Here is a 19064-nt window from a genome sequence, read left to right on the forward strand (position 1 = left end):
ACTAAATAGAACTGAAAAACTTAAAAACAGTATACCACACAGATCCGTTGAAAAACGTTTACCACACAGATCATATTACTGTAAGAATAGTTTTCTTAAATTTTGTTTCGTAAATAAATAAAAGAAACCTGAAAATGGATGCAAAATGATATAGTGTAAGCTCCGCCCATAAAATTTATTTCTTAATTTCACCAGAGGTGATGTTTTTGTGTAAAAAAAAATAATAATGTCCCCACACTGATCCTACCCTTTTCTAACTGTTCAAACGCGCGGTTGCACTTTAGTGAAAAAATCCTTATTTGTTTTATAAAATCATGATACCTATAGAAAACTCTCATGAATTAGCGGGCTCTCAACGTTATCCCATTAAAAATGGTGACATATTAAAAAAAGTTATCCTTAAAACTCTTACCTTCGTCGCGCTTTTGTTGATATTTTACTCCCCACACAGATCTTAAAAAGTCACGTGGTATAGGCACCGTGTTCATGTCATGATCATTCCAAGCGTTCATCATTGAGGTTACAGTATACTAAAAAATCTCTTGCACGATGGTTACATTGCATTCACTGCATTAAAGAAAACCATCTCATACCATGATATCTTATATCAGTCTTAATTCATTATTAAATAAAATTGATATGTTTTTTATGTTAAGAAACCAACATACATACACACGTCGAAACAATTCCTAACGTCACTCAATAAAAAAGTATGTTCAATTGTTTACATTTGTGAAGTGCATGGTATGATTCCATCTGCGTAAATGGGCAATAAAATAGTTCCAAAGAGTTGCATTAAAACTCGCAAGTTTTTGCACGATTTATCGTACATTTAAAAGTCATATTTCTTAATTTAATGCATGCGATCTTAAATATCCAATCAAATATACATTGAATGCGTTTGTTTGGTTTTAGCTATTTTATAGACAAAATGGCGTGCTGAGCCTTTCGCAGAGTAGTATGTGATAGCAAGGAACGACAACTCTGCGTGGAGATTGTTTGGAGAAGTCTGTTGTTGTCGTTATATTTTGTGATACTACGTGGATTGCTTACATAAAGTATAACATACATCACACAATGTATGAGCTCGGATGGCCGAGTGGTCTAAGCGATAGTATTTAACTCCAGGGGTCAGTAGTTCGAGTTTAGTTGAGGGTTACTTTTTATTCTTTCTTTAATTGTATTCTTGTTTATTTTCTTACTGGAGCTTTTTAGATCAAATGATTACATTTGTCAATATAAAGCATTTAATGACAATCTTTAATGCATGTCACAATCTGTGAAAAGGTCCCTTTCAATAAAGATAAGTCTTTTAAGCGAGATTTAGAGTAAATCAAACACGATACTTGACTTTAGTTTCTCTTATAGCATTTTTAATAAGCTTTGCAAACTGAAGAGACAAAATCTAAAATAAACAAAAGAAATATGATAGAATACAGAAGAAAGAATTAAATGTGTTTAATAATTTTATAAACATCATTTTCAATATTTGTAATCAACATTTCAATTTTCTTTGTAGTGTTAAGTTTATATTTGTAAAGTTAAGTATGCAAAAGGAACGTATAATTATATGCATTTACGTTTATTTCAATATCAAGCAAGTTAAATATGCTGCAAAAACATTACAAGTACTTAAGCCATAACTATTTACGTTGCTTTGTTATTAACATATTATTTATATTTGTGTTATATTTGTTATTGTTTTGTTAAGCATTGTAAGGGACCCAACTAAAAACATGACATGTTAAGTTGTGTTTATACGAATTAATATATATACGAATAATATATACCCGGTATATACTTAAGCCATAACTATTTACGTTGCTTTGTTATTAACATATTATTTATATTTGTGTTATAATGGTTATTGTTTTGTTAAGCATTGTAAGGGACCCAACTGAAAACATGACATGTTAAGTTGTGTTTATACGAATGAATGGTTAAGTAAACCTCAAAACCCGTTTGCTTGTGTTTTTTTACACAAGTAGACAATATTTTATTGAATTGAGTGACTCTATATCTAATAATTGCGAACTTACATGAACATTTGTGTTTACTAATGAGAGTGGATCTGATGGTTGAATAATCTTTGAAAACGTCTCAACCAAACTAATACTTTTAAAGCATAGTGTTTCAAAGAAAAAGAGACCATACGGCTGTTTGTATTAAACAAACTAATGTCGTGCAACCAAAGTAATGAAGACGCACTCGAAATTCAACTTCAGGAAAAAAAATTAAATATGTTTTATTTTCGGTTATAAATTTTTGAGATTATGTATATATTCTTATATTTATTTGCCGATGATGACAGTTTGCCTTGTCGTGACTTTTAATATCATCGTATAGTCATCATAATTAAATGTCGCGTATAAAGAAACTTCTGTTAATGTCCCAAGTAAAAGTCATAAAAACCATGACTAAATCTGTTACATGATAGAAGTAATCCAACAAAATCTACTTTATAGGCATTGTATAAAAGCAAATGGTCACATATTGCACTTTTTGAGGTTCTGATATTTGTTCTTTTTCAGATATTTTATAACCGACATAAATAATACACATGAAAAGTATTTATGAAAGTTTAAAGCGAAACGCTATAGGTGAACCATTTGTAAAGAATATAAATAATGGCATACCGATCTATTTTCCGTAGCAGACAATTTATGATAGACGTTCAACAATTCGACATTTTATATCATCACATTCATATGTTAATTCAGTATAATTGATCTTAAGATCGGGCCTATTTTGATCGACGTTCCTTTTCCGGGAACCCTCGCGATTGACAGCGCGGCAGCAACACGCATACACGTTTCAAAATATCAATAGCACATCATTGCCATTAATGATTATTCGTTTAAATTAAATACTTGAGAGACTTTTTATTCGAATAATTTAATAAGTTAAATAGGATAAAAATGATGACAAAATAATATATGCAGACATATTCCCTTTCAGTCATGAATGAACATATGGTATAATATATAATTAACAAATGAAATTGAGAATACATTACTAACATGTCTATATATTTCTTTAAAGAATACTATTAATTTAAACGATTTATTCAACTGTTCACTCCGATATGCACTAATTAATATTTTCTTCGAAATTGAAACTAGAGACTATAAAATAAACATTGTAATGTTGCTTTCAAGTTCTTAAATCAGATTAAATGATACAAATATCATTTCAGATATGTGGTGTCCATAAAGAGTTTTCTATCATTTTGTGCTTACTTGCAGAAGCCGTAACCGTAAATGGCACAGTACAATAAGTGCTATTTAAAAATTAGAAACTTATAATTAATAGCTCGGACAATGCTACTTATATTTAAAAACGCGTACAAATTGTATTGTCGAAAAGCTATGATTAAATGTTATAATATATTCATTTAAAAGAATAAATATTAATTTAAAGTAAGCTATACACTTGAAAAACGAATTTATTTTGAAAACTTAATTGTTTTTCACTCTGTATACACAAAAAAACGAGATATTTTATTCAAGAAGCTGATCATCTATGAAAAACTACACAAGGATTGTCAACAATGCCTACGGGTTCAGTTGAAGGAAGCTGTATAGATGTCAATGGCCCTCCGGTCAGGTATTGCATAAACACTAATGCGATCATCAACACGAGCATAAACATTGCACAGTAAATGTCCATATCTGATAAGTTTTCGATTAAATATTATTCTCCACAATGTCAAAGACGTGACCGAGTTGAGAGCGTTCCATGATTGTAATAGCCTGGTTTGAAGTCATTTTTTGTTCAGGGAATGAATTATCGGATGTTGGCGTTTGGGCCGACGCCGAGGAATCCGGCAAACACGGTGTACGGACCGGTGTCAGCCATGCGGGGATCCGTGATTGTGAATCCACTGTCGTCGGTGTTACGGGCGCGCGTGCGGCCACTCTTCTGGGACCAGGTTCCGTCGTTGTCTAGGCGAAGATAGTGGTAGTCCTCACCCGGCCAGATCACAAGGGCGATCAGGCACTCTCTTCCGGCGTCCGGTATGCTGAGCGGCGTCAAACCATCGCGCAATGAAGCGGCGTATACGTCCTGCGGCGTGGTCTGTGTGTAGCGTCTACCGGATGCTCGGCCTGTAATAGGGGAACTTCGATAAGTATAAGTTTTAACCCATTTATGCCAAGTGGACTCTCCCATCCTTCTAAATTGGATCAATTTATTTCCAAAATTAGGGATGTCTAGTATATTTATTTCTATATTTAGAATATTTCTTCTCATCTGGGTCTACGCTGTTTGCCAAGGCCTTTTGTCTAGACGCTCGGCATAAATTGGTTAATATAATTATTGTTTCGAGAAAAAAAACACGGCTAAATGCATGCGCACAGACTTATTAGGGACGATTAATACCACATTTAAGGATTTTTTCGTTTGAAGGAAGTATACTCCAGACCAAAATCCCGTTTAGGCGGATAGTGTTGTCATTTTTTAAGCATGTGTGGACTGCACAGGCTAATCTGGGACAACAATTTACGCATATGCATTAAGCCAAGTTTCACAGAACATTGAGCTCAGTATTAATGTTGATAAAGTATTTCTTGGGATTTATTGCTGTCAAACATCGTTTAGTATTAGTGTATGGTTCATAATTGCTTGTTTCGTTGTGTTGTACATGTAGAATAGTAGTTAACAACATTGTGTGAACAAAAATACGCATAAAAGTACAATAACAAGACATCAATCAAAATCACTCGCTAATTGGCAGGGGGGTCATTTTGATTGATGTGCGTGTTGTTCGTAGTTTGATTTATTGAATGCCATAAATATTTGTATGATTATTTTTTACAAGATTTACCATTTGGCATTTTAATAGAAAATGGTACGACTTTTTACATACCGATATATGTACTTCTAACGTTTTATACAAAGAAAGAACGTCTCTTTAATATACATTAAAAGGTTTCAACTTGTACATGCGGATTAGTAGTATGAATATTGCCACAATTTGTAACACGTAGCATAACTAATGAAATGCGAAAACTCACTAATCGCTTTCTGCGCACATAGTACTTAAAATTAATCGAAGTCTGTCGAATGCTTTGTGACACATTTGTTTACATTAAAAATATTATCGAAACAGAGAAATTTAATAAGGAACACGTATTTGTATATATATAATCTTAAATTGTATGTTTACCGTAACGCCTACAATTTAGCATCTAATACTTCCAATAACGTATTTTATCACATTTTGGAATTTACACTTTTGACTTCAATTACTTGTTTCATTGATTCAAGTTCATGATGGGTGCATGAACCCGGCTTTAAAATGCTCTACGCTCTTGGAAAACGGGGTTAAATGCAGTCCGAACAGGCTGATCAGGTTCGACACTTTCTGTCTTAATAGGCATTTTGCTAAGTAGACACTTTATTTTATTGAAAAATTGAATAACGGCGTCAAGTGTCGTCCTTAATAAGCCTGTTAAGTCGGTACAAAACCTTGCGTATATAAAAAGAACATATTTTACTCGAGCGAGGCTCAAATAATAACCAATTCCATCCGGGAAGAAAATATGTCAAGGCTGACAAATAAACACATTCCATCGATAAAAAATACCTGGCTGAGCAAACGTGTTGGTCTGCATGTTGGTTGCATAGTTGTAGCAGTTGTTTCTGCGCTGCACTGAAGCGTAGTTCCAGTTTTCCGGCGCAAACCGCGTGGCGCACATCTGGGCCTGACGCTTCCGGCGCACGAGGAAATGTTGGCGGATGCTGACGCTAATCGTGTCCTCCTCATTGTTATACGTCACGTGCGCTTTGGAAACGGTCTTTGGTTGCGGAGTTTGTGGGAGCTGAATAGGTTCGTGAAATATTGTAAATTTCTTTGTGAATAAAAACAAAAACAAAGCACTGAGGAATTTTGTGTGCATTAATATAAAAAAACTTTCAAAACTATCTTTTTTGCATTTATGATATTTTCTGTATAACGAAAGTCTTCTTAGAAAAATCCAGTTTAGGCGGAAAGTGTCGTTCCTGGTTAGCATGTGCGGACTGCACAGGCTAATCTGTGATGACACTTTATCCACATGCATTAAATCCCCTTTTCACAGAGCATGGCTCTTATTTATTATGTGTTAATATATATCTGATATTAAATTTATGTTAGTAAGCGACGAATGACACAGGCACAGTGTCAAATGTGCATAATGCTTCAAAATATATTGTGTAAAATTGGGCTTGTTTAACTAAGAAATAGTCGCAGCAAAAACACGTCTAAGTTTGCAATAAAAACTAATGTTGTGTAAAAATAAGTTATGTTTAACATCGATTGATATAAGACAGTACATGAGTTTCTGTTTGTTTGTTTTTTCATATGAACAATGTGATAATATTTTTAATTTACGGTATCGTATAGTTAAGAAACATTCGGATTGCGATTTGATGTATTAACATGTATTGATCTTAAAACATCTGGTTGCGTGTGAAAACCTGTCAATCGTATTTAAATCAGCTGTCAAAAACAGAAATGTTTATGGTAAAACTGCCTCACCCTCGTGGTTTGGGGTCATGCGCATTATAATTAATGATACTTAACGCTAAATAGAAATGTGCTACTAAAATTACAACCAATCAGCACGTGCGTATTTCCTCTATCATCAATATAATAAAACTGTCACACAACGATTTCCTATACGCGGTTTTAATGATAATGATCATTCGTTATTCATTTATAATAAACATAAAAGAGCGTTTTCTGTAGTAGCATTGCTCTGCATTCATCTACATGACACAAATTACGACAATTTTAATGGAAGAATTCGCCCAATAATGACTTGCACATATCTGGTATAAATTTGCATTACAATTATATATACATCCTGCTTGCTTATATTTGTTACAGACAATACTTCTTCCAAAAGTGCATACACTGTTGTAATAACATAATGTCAACATTTAGCGAAATAATGGATTTCCGAAATGAATATATGTGTTTGTTTATTAAATAAGTCATAAATATACCAGTAATTAGTATATAAGATTCTTAGTATTATTTACTTGTTGAAGATACATAATACAGTTTTAAAAATTGTTCGATCTTCTCTTATCAATCATTCCGACATTATTTTATGTAGTTTCTATCATATTATTTGTTCTGTAATTTTCGGTTTTATCATAAAGATCAAACGCTTTTATGACGTGCACTAACATATTCTTTTAAATGAACAAAGAACTAAGTCGTGTTTTACACCCTATGCCAGCATGAAACTTAATATAGAAAAACGTGATATTAATGACACGCTCGCTAAGTCTTACAGAATTTTAAGTTCATTCTTTGATACTTTGATATCAGGAAACGAACAGTGTCTGTTTGATGACCCATCCTACACACACGTTGTTAGAACGCATGTTTTGTGAAATGCCATCGTTGTCGCGTTACGATATCAAAGGCTTTGATATTGCAGTGTTCTTGTAATGTTTAATATCTTTAAAAAAGCAATTACTATCATTCGGATCGCAACAAAAAAATCATAAGTGAGAAATTTGTTCTGTGAATAGAAGTAACTTAAAAGTGACCGTTTGAAAAACAGTTATATCATTAAGGAAATTCACGAATCATTGAAGAAAATGTATTTAAAATTATAATGTCTTTTTCGAAATTTAAAATATACTTAATATTTATTATGTGGTGGTAAATGAGACGGATGAAGTTAAATGACTTAACGTCTTTTAGTAGTTTGTTGACCTTTAAAATTATCTGAAAAAAGAAGCACAGTTACTAATATTTAAAAATATAATTTGCAACAGCAAATAAACGTGTTATACTAAAACATAGTTAATTATTTATGAAATCAACACTTGTTTTATACATATAAATCATTGTGATCCATCATAAATATAGTCACCGCCTTCATTACAGTGCCTTAAAAATATGACCAATTATTCTATGTAAAAGACTCCTTTGCGAACAAATAAGCAGTACTACCTTTCTTAATTCCTAAAATTTATTGAATTGCGTTTTAGATCATATATGCAAACTGAATATGTAAACTAAGATGATCATGATTCAGTTATATATGCATAATGACAACTTAATAATTATATGAATAGAAATGATTTTTCCCATTAAAAATGAATTTTAGGTGCATTTCCTTAAAGTTGCTGAAACCAAAATTTATTTTTCTCGATTGCATCGAACGCCGCTGACTTATTGATTCACTCTCGAGTCCGTTTTCAGATCAAAAATAAGAAGTTGTCGTAAGAAAAAAAAATCTTCCAAAGTTTTCGAAACAGAAACCCTTATATCGTTATGCAAGCACTCCTCTCTTATAAACTTTATTCAAAGTTAAAAGTATAGCTGTTTATTTCTTACTGACATCTATTATATTTAAGCGTGCTATTGTGCAATGTTGGGGTTAGAGAAACCGCAGTATCTTTCTAAGCTCAAATGTCCGGTAGCGGAATTTCACTCGGTTGACAAGGGTGAGAAGCGCATTAACGAACCGCTGCGCGAACAGAACATTTCTCTTTAGTACTGACAAAGTATGGAGCTTAGTTAACGTGTCACAGTATTTTAAGGGCTGCTCACCTGTCCCAAAATTGCGGCGTTCACGTGATTTACCAGCTGAGGACTGAGCCCCACGCTAGATGGGCAGGACTTCAGGAGAATACTCTCAATGCGCCGGCTCGTGTAGCGGCCGACCGTCTTCCATGCCGTTTGGCCGTGGGCGTTCGTAGCTCTTACAACAAAACCTTGGTAGCCCATGTGTCGCTCATCGATGCTGTTGTTTTTGAAAATGAAAATGAAGTCGTTATATGCTGGATTATTGTTCGCATATAATATTGTAAGATAATAAAAGGAATATTAATATATCATACCGATTGCCTTTGTTAGTTTTGGGTAAAGAGTTACTCGAGACAATTATATATTGCTTGTAATAACAATGCTTATTTGGTCGAATATTCGTTATGGGCGGCCTGTGCCGTCAGAACATGTTCACGGAAGTGACCGTCATCGTTATGGGCGGCCTGTGCCGTCAGAACATGTTCACGGAAGTGACCGTCATATGTAACACATCCACATCCGAGTATGTTCAGGTGACATTAAAACTTTTTGCTTTTTTTAAATTCTGCAATTTATGATTTGAATGATATGTTGTTGTTTCGTTTGTATGCATTATGCATCGTATGCTGTGGGCGGTGTTTTCAGGGCTTGCCAACACACTTTTAGTTATGCATCCTGAACATTTCGTCAAATTACGAGTCGATATGTGTTTAATTGCAACGTCTACGCTAAAGTTCGTCATAGTTCATGATTTTTTTTGGTTTTATACACATGAAAAAAAGAAGTAGATCCTTTGTAATTGCATAGCCTTTGTGAAATAAATTAAATGTATTCAGAATAATTGCATTTGACATTCTTATATTACCGGCAGTGTAAGACTCGCTTAAACCTAGGAACACTTGACAAAATGTTCGAATAGATTACAGCCCCATTGGTGCAAAACAGGCACCATGAGACATTTAAAATTAAATCACTTGGTAAATTTTTGCACCAATGGATCGATTATAAGAGTCGCGTTCTGAGAAAACTGAGCATAATGCATGTGCGTAAAGTGTCGTCCCAGATTAGCCTGTGCAGTCCGCAGAGGTAAATCAGGGACGACACTTTCCGCTTTTATGGTATATTTAGTTTCAAGAAAGCCCCTCCTTACCGAAAATTTAGTGTAGGCGGAAAGTGTCGTCCCTGATTAGCCTGTGCGGACTGCACAGGCTAATCTGGGACGACACTTTACGCACATGCATCATGCCCAGTTTTCTCAGAACACGATTATTATAATCATTCAGCTTACTCTGTGGGTCGCTCGCTGTTGACGGCCCATGACAGTTGTTGGTACATGGAGTTGGTCTCGTCTACTTCCCATTCCGGATTTTCCCGACCCGAAAACACGTTGAGTGTAACTTGATACTTCACGCCTGTTAATGAAACCCGGAAAATTGAAATTTGTTATCATTCGGTTGTAATCGATCATTTCCGTAATTTCGAACTTTTTACTAATATAGTATGATGGTAATTTGTTCTGCTTAACAAGAAAAAACTGTATGCCAACTTCATGGAAGATAAATGAATACAAAGTGTTTATAAAGTGTAATAATATAACTGTCATCAATATGCATTGTTATTTTTCAATCAAGTTTCTGAATTGACTTTATGCAATTAAATATAAAAAAAAACTATTATAAACAGAAAATAGAACGCACAGTTATATAGATGTTACATTGTAAAATGGTACAGAGTATATAGGACTTGTACGTTGAACATACAAGGAAGTCTTCATTATTGCAATAGTCAATTGTCCGTTCTCCGGTCTAACATTTGACATGTTTATGCAATGAACTTGACACTTTAAGTAACGTGGGTGTTAGAATTTATGTCCTTTCGGGCACTGTATATTTCACCACATGACAACCGAAGCAAATATACGAGCCTTGTTCTGAGGAAACTTGGCATAATGCATGTTATTACAGTGTCGTCCCAGATTAGCCTGTGCAGTCCGCACAGGTTAATCAGGGACGACACTTTCCGCCTAAATTGGATTTTTGCTAAGAAGAAACTTCATTTAAACGAACAATGTCATAAAAGCGAAAAGTGTCGTCCCAGATTAGCCTGTGCGGACTGCACAGGCTTATCTGGGACGACACTTTACGCACATGTGTTATGCCCAGTTTTCTCAGAACGCGACTCATATTATTGGATGCAATTTTCGGAAATATGTGCTATTTGTATATAGACTAACTATGTGTTGAATCGTTCACTGAGACATTTGAGTCGCGTTCTGAGAAAACTGGGCTTAATGCATGTGCGTAAAGTGTAATCCCAGATTAGCATGTGCACTGCGCACATGCTAATCAGGGACGACACTTTCCACCTAAACTTGATTTTGGTAAGGAGGGACTTCCTTGAAACTAAAAATACCATAAAAGCGGAAAGGGTCGTCCCTGATTAGCCTGTGCGCAGTGCACAGGCTAATCTGGGATGACACTTTACGCACATGCATTAAGCCCAGTTTTCAGCCTCTTTCAGTTTATGTTGTCTTCAGTTTGAATGTTTCATTTTCTTGCAATCTGATAGTGACACGGATTCAACAAGTAGAACTAAAGACATAGTATCAATTTCGAATACTCAAATAAGACCACAGTTCAATGATTTACTATGGTTACTAGATGTTACACGTATCTACAGTCAAGTAGTTTTTTTTTTAAATGCATCACTGACATGAAATTTATAATCTGTATGATAATTAATAAATAGTTTCAAGCAATTAGGCTGGACAAACGGTTGATTGCTAGTTAAATGATTTTTATCATGTTTATGTCGTGCATGCTTAGTTTTAGACCCACATTAACCCATTCATGCCTAGCGTCCTGAAAAAAGGACATTGCAAACAGCGTAGACCCAGATGAGACGCCGCATAATGCGGCGTCTCATCTGGGTCTGCGCTGTTTGCTGAAAGGAATTTCAGTAAGTCATATTCTAAATATAGAAATAAATATACTAGACATCCCTAATTTTGGAAATAAATTGATCCAATTCAGAAGTATGGGAGAGTCCACTAGGCATAAATGGGTTAATTACGTTCAGATTGCCTTACACAGGATACTTTTTGTCCGACTCGCTAGCAAGACATTTTAGTGAAAAAGCAAGAAAATAAATAACATCGTGACACTTGACAGATGAAAAACATGCATCAGTTACAATCCACACGAGTGTGTACAGTTTGAAAGGTTTTGACAGTTACAATTGTTCTTTGTTGTATCAGTAGAGAGCCCTACATACATTTGTAGAGTTGTACAGCAATCATTTAAGCGGTTTTGATAGCAAATCTGCCTTATCTTTGTTTGATACATTTTCAATAGTTCAGTAAACCATTTCTAAATCGTAAAAATAAAATGAACTTATGCATACTAGAAACTTGTTTTTGTCGAATGTATACCCTATATTAGTACTATTAATTTTGAAATGTTGTTAATGTTATAGTGATGTAATACACCCAAACCACGTTCTGTGGTTGTCTCCTATATCTTAATCACAGCGCCACCAGTGCTTTGCTATTGCATGTTTGTAAAAATTCCATAACACTTCATGCGCAAAGATTGCTTCAATAAATGTCCTATGACAATTCATTACGCGAATAAAAATATTTCACAAAAACTGACACGCACTACGTGTTCTAATTACGTTTTTCTTTTCCCTTTCACGTACCGAAGTCTACAAACTATGGTATACCATATTTTGTCGCAATTATGTCCCCATAGATACTTAACAAAGGTTGCAGAATTCGTACATTCAGTTATAACCAAAATATTGCGCAGTTTGCACGGACTAAAATAATGGTGTAAGCATATTACAAAAATGTGTATGTTTACATGGTCAGAGTCGATGAATGTTATGCAAACAATCACGTTTTGATATCAACATCATTTAAGAAAACTTATTTCAATACAATTGTGAATATGCATGCTAAATGTAACTCAAGTAGTCATATTTAGATTTTAAATTAATATGCGCAATTTAAGTACTGGCAAACTAACATACGAACAAAACAATTACATATAGAGTGTCAACATAACTTAAATAATTAGGCATGTATACAATATGTTTTATATAAGCATGAGTTTGGACCATCTGTATTATGAAATTGCAAAAAATGCATTTAAACATTTGAAACTTACCAACATTTGCGAAAGCTGCTTGGACTAAATTTAAGCATAAATTAAATCCAAGTAAAATTAGCAAACATCTGATTTCTGCAGTCCGTCCCATGGTGGTGTCGAAGACGTGACTTTTCGGCAACGAGTGACTCTCCACGCTCTAACGTCGACGTCAAAACGTTCTTTTAAGCGATCGCGTTTCCACTTAACGGTTTCCTTTGACAGTCTGACAGACTGACAATATGTGATGAATAACAGTCTAGGTAGCCGGAATAATGAGCAACACACAATACATGCAAATTCGTGTCTCGGTTCAAAGGCAAGCCGGACGTTAAGATGTCTTAAACATAAATCGCCTCGAGAAACAAAGGCTCGTAATATATGTGTATTGAACCTAGCGTGTCTATGCTGTAGTCAACCAATCCTTGTGACGTCTTACTTTTGTCAAGTCTGTTTAGTTCTTGCCGCTTGGCTAAGTATTATTTATCAAAATATATTGTCATTTATTACAAAATAATCGTTTTGATATATGTTATATTTCAAAATAATAATTGTGTTAAAGATTTATAATGAATAGTAAATAACACGTAATGTCAAGCGTCGACAGTCTTATTACGTTAGGTTAACGCTTACTGTTGCAATGCGTTGTGTTACGAGCTTTTTAAAGACTTAGTCGCCATGCTATAAGCGTTCTATTGCTGTTGTTTATTCGTTATCAATTTAATGTATGATTAGAATAAATTATTACTAGGAATGTCTTTAATCATTTTAATTACTTTGAAATTCGAAAAATGTTAAGTGTTATTGATCAATTAAATAACATTTAAAGTTAAACGATTTATGTGAAATTTGCTTCGCAATATAAGTAACCCTTGTTCGGTTGTTTGGTCATTTATTATACACATTGCGGTATGATGTATGCGGATAGGTTTCCAGGTTAATCGATTTTGATGCATGTTTAATGCAGGCGTCACATTTAACAAATACCATTAATGTAAATGATTATCTTTAACACGAAATGACACAAAAGAAGTAATGACTATACACATTGTAAGGAATACCAAAGAGCATAAAATGATATTAATTATTATTAAGTTTTACTTGATATACAAATACGTCGTTAATATTACATCGTTATTGCGTCATTAGCGATATTAAATCGTCACGAAATCGCTGATATTGAGTGATCTTAAACTCACAAAGATATTTATAACATTGTGAACGTTAATCAGGCATGAGTATGTGTGTACATGGTGAATAAGGCTTAGTCAGTCGGCACATAAAATATAAATATGCTGATATATTGAAATGTCAATATCCTTTTATCGTTACTGATAGTAGTATCATTTGTAATAAAGTCGTAATTAAGTTTCTCATGCAGTTCAAAGCCCACGCTATCAAAACATGTATATTTGGTTTCATCTGTGTCGACGGACGTTGTCTATTGCATTTGGGAAAACGTTGATAAACATGTAATTTCACTAAGTAATGCGATGTCTCCACCACATATCCTCCCCCACCCTTCTATTATTGTCACCACAAAGAGTGAGACATGTCGCATTAAACTCAATCCACGCGAACGTGATATTTCTTCCTGGAAACTCAAACAATGTATGATTGTATCAATCGTTTAATACATTTGAAACATGCTCGAAGACAAGAGCACCGCCTTGCGGGTGCAGACCGCTCATCTATTTTCTTTTTAAAGGTGAAGGGACTCTCAATTTCAATCACAAAGGAGGGAGGGAAGGAGTGAAGAGGGGTGTATAGTGTGGGGGTGTGGACAATTATTACATTATCTTCCAAAAATGCGAAAAAATGCGGGAAAAAAATGCAAAAAAAAAAAAATCGGGGGGGGGGGGGGAGGGGATTCTTGGGTGCGATGGTTGGACGATATTTCAAAAATAAAATAATAAAAATAAATATTTGTGTTTTTTAACAGTTTCAAAAAAATTGGGGGGGGGGGGGGGGTTCTGTATAGTGTGAAGGTGTGGTGGTCATTTGTGAGATGATCTTTAAAAAAAAAATTAGGGGGGATTCGGGGGGGAGGGCACGGGGGATGGCTTGGGTGGAGTCTATTGTGGTATGTCAGGTAAGAGTAGTTTTGTCAAAGTATCAATCAAATCTAATCATAAGTAAAGAAGTTATGGCAATTTTAGCAAAATTTAATAATTTGACCTTGAGAGTCAAGGTCATTCAAAGGTCAAGGTAGAATTCAACTTGCCAGGTACAGTAACATCATGATAGCATGAAAGTATTTGAAGTTTGAAAGCAATAGCCTTGATATTTTAGAAGTAAAGTGGACAAAACACAAAATTTAACTATATATTCAAAGTTACTTAGTCAAAAAAGGGCCATAATTCCGTAAAAATGACAACCACAGTTATACAACTTGTTTTTTTACTGTACCCTTATGACAGTTTGCGAGTGTTCCAAGTATGAAAGCAATATCTATGATACTTTAGAGGTAAAGTGGACCAAAACACAAAACTTAACCAAATTTTCAAGTTTCTAAGTATAAAGGGCCCATAATTCCGTCCAAATGCCAGTCAAAGTTACATAACTTTGCCTGCACAGTCCCCTTATGATAGTTAATAAGTGTTGCAAGTATGAAAGCAATAGCTTTGATACTGTAGGAATAAAGTGACCCTAAACACAAAACTTTACCAAATTTTCAATTTTCTAAGTATAAAAAGGGCATATAATTCTGTCAAAATGCCAGTCAGAGTTACATAACTTTGCCTGCACAGTCCCCTTTTGATAGTTAGTAAGTGTTGCAAGTATGAAAGCAATAGCTTTGATACTTAAGGAATAAAATGGACCTAAACAAAAAACTTAACCAAAATTTTCAATTTTCTAAGTATAAAAAGGGTACATAATTCTGTCAAAATGCACGCCAGAGTTATCTTACTTTGCCTTCCCAGTCCACTCATGTTAGTAAGTAAGTATACCAAGTTTGAATGCAATAGCATTGATACTTTCTGAGAAAAATGGACCTAAACGCAAAACTTAACTGGACGCCAACGCCGACGCCAACGCCGACGCCAAGGTGATGACAATAGCTCATAATTTTTTTTTCAAAAAATAGATGAGCTAAAAAAACTTGGGTCTCTAAAAGAAGAAAGTATCGTTCAAATTAGAACGTGCGCACCGAATATGCTTATCAGTGCCAACACTTTAACCTAGTGCGCCAAGTAATACCCAAATCTGTGACAACACTATAACCTAGTGCGTTAAGCAATACCCAATCAGTGACAACACTATAACCTAGTGCGCCAAGAAATTCCCAATCTGTGACAACACTATAACCTAGTGCGCCAAGCAATATCCAATCTGTGACAGCACTATAACCTAGTGCGTTAAGCAATACCCAATCTGTGACAACACTATAACCTAGTGCGTTAAGCAATACCCAATCAGTGACAACACTATAACCTTGTGCGCCAAGCAATACCCAATCTGTGACAACACTATAACCTAGTGCGTTAAGAAATTCCCAATCTGTGACAACACTATAACCTAGTGCGCCAAGCAATATCCAATCTGTGACAACACTATAACCTAGTGCGTTAAGCAATACCCAATCTGTGACAACACTATAACCTAGTGCGCCAAGCAATACCCAATTGTGAAAACACTCTAACCTTAAGCGCTACGAAATACCGAATCGTTGACAACACTTAAACCTAGTGCGTTAAGCCATACACAATTTGTGACAACATTTAAACCTAGTGCATTAAGCATTATCCAATCTGTGTCCAACACTTTATCTAGTGCGTTAAGCAATGTCCAGTATGTGTCAACACTTTAACTAGTACGTTAAGCAATACCCAATTTGTGACACCACTTTAACCTAGTGCGTTAAGCAATACCCAATCTGTGACAATACTTTAACTTAGTTCGTTAAGCAATACCCAATCTATGACAACACTTTAACCTTGTGCGTTAAGCAATACCCAATCCATGACAACAGTTTTGCCTAGTGCGTTAAGGAAAACCCAGGACTCGGCTCGTTTATAGGAACATTTCAACCATAAAGACATAGAGGAAACAGGATGCAGGATCACGTGACTTTGTTTGGTTTCCAATTAAACGTTATTGGAAGTAAAAACACCGGTAAGTGCTGCTTTTTTCCAAATAACTTTTTAAAACAATGTTTTGTAATAATTTCAACTAGTGCATGAAATACATATTTTTGGGCTGCGTATGACAATGTGAAATACATCAGAATTACTTTATTTAATACACATGTTTTCTTGTTCAAAGTTTCCATGTATATTACATGATTTTTCGTCACGCAACGTTAACTTTTGTCACCGATTTCAGAAGATTTATTTTTATACCCTAAGATATCGGCACAAACTGCAAGACAAACTGCCTTTCATCTGTTGAGCACTAAAGATTTGTGCACATATACTTCAATAACTTTAGATTTGCAAAAAATAGTTCTTAACTGCGGTGTGTTTACATTCCGTCCAGCCTGTGTGTAAATCCATGAAAACCCCGTTGATTCTGCACCCTGGAAATACATGTTAGAAACTGTAACATGCATAAGAAAGAAAAACGGATTCGTTTGCCCACGCGACTGTTATTTCTCAAAAATAAGATACACATCTGTTTTAAGATTTTATAAATTTTCAAATAAGTATTATTATAAACACACGAGCACATATTACACAATTCGATTATGTAACAAAACATATACACATTGAATTGAAATGTATTTGACTGGCGATAATGATTTTTCATTTTGAATTTCTTGTTACTTATATGTCCTCTTTTTTTTGCAAATGATGTTTGGTCGTTAAAAATCTATTTGCAACACACCAGAAAATGGTATAAGTCGTTATAGGTAACACGCGATTTAATAAATAAAATATAAAAAAAAATCGACTAACTTTTTGTCTTGTTATTTTCTATAACAAATTTACAATTATGAGAGGGAGTAGCAGCTGAGGGAGGGGAGGGGGAGTAACTCATGCCGAGTGCCTGTGATTAATATATATTAATGTATTGCACACATTGTACATAATATCCATTACGTGCACATGCGAAGATGTGTTTTTAAAGAATGTATTCACATAATTACGCAGAACGTTTATCTTTCCTTTTTTGGAATTCTATTCCGTTTGAATATCGAATTCGTTTGCATCAGAAGTCGAATTAAGACGATTAGTTTGTTAATATTTGTATCAATATGATACCGATGTATAATGTAAAATTCTAGAAAAATTAATATTCAAAGTTAATTTTACATCGCCAACATTAATTTGAATAATATGTGTGCGTGTGTTTTCGTGAATGTATTTGCTTGTTAAAAGGAAAACGCCTATGATTTGTATATGTTTTCTATAGAGATAATGCATATGGAGTCAGAACGTTTTGTTATACATATTGTTGCATGGATTGTATATCTAACTCATTAGAATATACTCGCTGATTCTGCAATATTTATCTTCTTTGAATCGTCAATTTTCGATCAATTATTATAAACGTCATGGTCTGTGAAGTTAATAATTGATCATGATACGTCACCTACGTCTTATATATAATGTTAATGTGTCAGTATGATATTTATGTACGACTATTGCGAAACACTTTACAAAGTAAAGGAACAGTAATTACCATTCAAATAAGCGAATAAATAAAAAGGACATGAATGCAAATGATTTCACATTAAAATTACATACATAAAATAATAATTTTTAAAAGTGCTGATTTTATATAATACTTAATTGACGTCCAATCAACCGAATCATCACATTAAATGAACTTTGATATCGTAAATGATAGTTAAACATGGTTCAAGTCAATAGTTAAACATGCTATGTTCTGTTTTTCGTGATCGTTTTTCACGACTTAACATTTAAGTTAAAGATAAAAAACAGACCAATAAAGTCAGGCCGTGGAATATCTACAATTCTCCCGTACGCACATGTGATATTTAACCAACTTGGAAAATGCACACCTTGCGAAGGCCGAACAATCAATAAAACGTAAATGCATATAAACCGTTGATTTTCATAAAATAATGTCTATTTTATTTTCAATGTTAAATGTTTCAACCATCCATAAAATATCCATAAAATAGTAGCGTCATCATGTTCCAGTATGTAAATATCTGCCATGGCATTCTGATGCAATGTCGCAGTATTGTAAATGTATTGTACAAATAACATAATAAGAAATATCCCTGTTCCATTTTGCATCTGCTCCACGTTAATTGATTAGTGTTTTGCAGCTTGCATTTGTGTGCGGTGTGCTTAAAATACAAGTACAAGTGAGTAGTCGCCAAATGATATGCGTAATGTAACATGTGCGTCTTTCTATATCCTATTGTCTGCCGATATAGAAAATGTTCGGTATGTAAATTGAAGCTTTGT

At 34.3% G+C, this 19064-nt stretch overlaps 1 protein-coding gene across 1 annotated transcript; it reads right to left on the reverse strand.

Moving 5' to 3' along the window:
- Positions 1 to 3094: 3094 nt before the first annotated feature.
- LOC127836498 (uncharacterized) lies at positions 3095 to 12891 on the reverse strand. The gene is made up of 5 exons (XM_052363146.1): positions 12703 to 12891; positions 9822 to 9945; positions 8558 to 8750; positions 5588 to 5822; positions 3095 to 4106 (listed from the first exon to the last, which is right to left on the reverse strand). Exons 1-5 carry the CDS (start codon positions 12791 to 12793, stop codon positions 3787 to 3789), a joined length of 963 nt encoding a protein of 320 aa, XP_052219106.1. The 5' UTR covers positions 12794 to 12891; the 3' UTR covers positions 3095 to 3786.
- Positions 12892 to 19064: the final 6173 nt, after the last annotated feature.

The sequence above is a fragment of the Dreissena polymorpha genome, chromosome 6 (genome assembly GCF_020536995.1).
Source record: "Dreissena polymorpha isolate Duluth1 chromosome 6, UMN_Dpol_1.0, whole genome shotgun sequence".
Classification (NCBI taxonomy): Eukaryota; Metazoa; Mollusca; class Bivalvia; order Myida; family Dreissenidae; genus Dreissena; species Dreissena polymorpha.

Bases quoted from the DNA above. Each gene is read 5' to 3' on its own strand.
- LOC127836498 (XM_052363146.1), bottom strand. From the start codon at position 12,793: ATGGGACGGACTGCAGAAATCAGATGTTTGCTAATTTTACTTGGATTT. The intron at 8,751-9,821 runs GTAAGCTGAATG...CAAAAACAACAG, and splicing joins AACAGCGAGCGACCCACAGA to CATCGATGAGCGACACATGG. The intron at 4,107-5,587 runs GTATTTTTTATC...CCCCTATTACAG, and splicing joins CAACACGTTTGCTCAGCCAG to GCCGAGCATCCGGTAGACGC.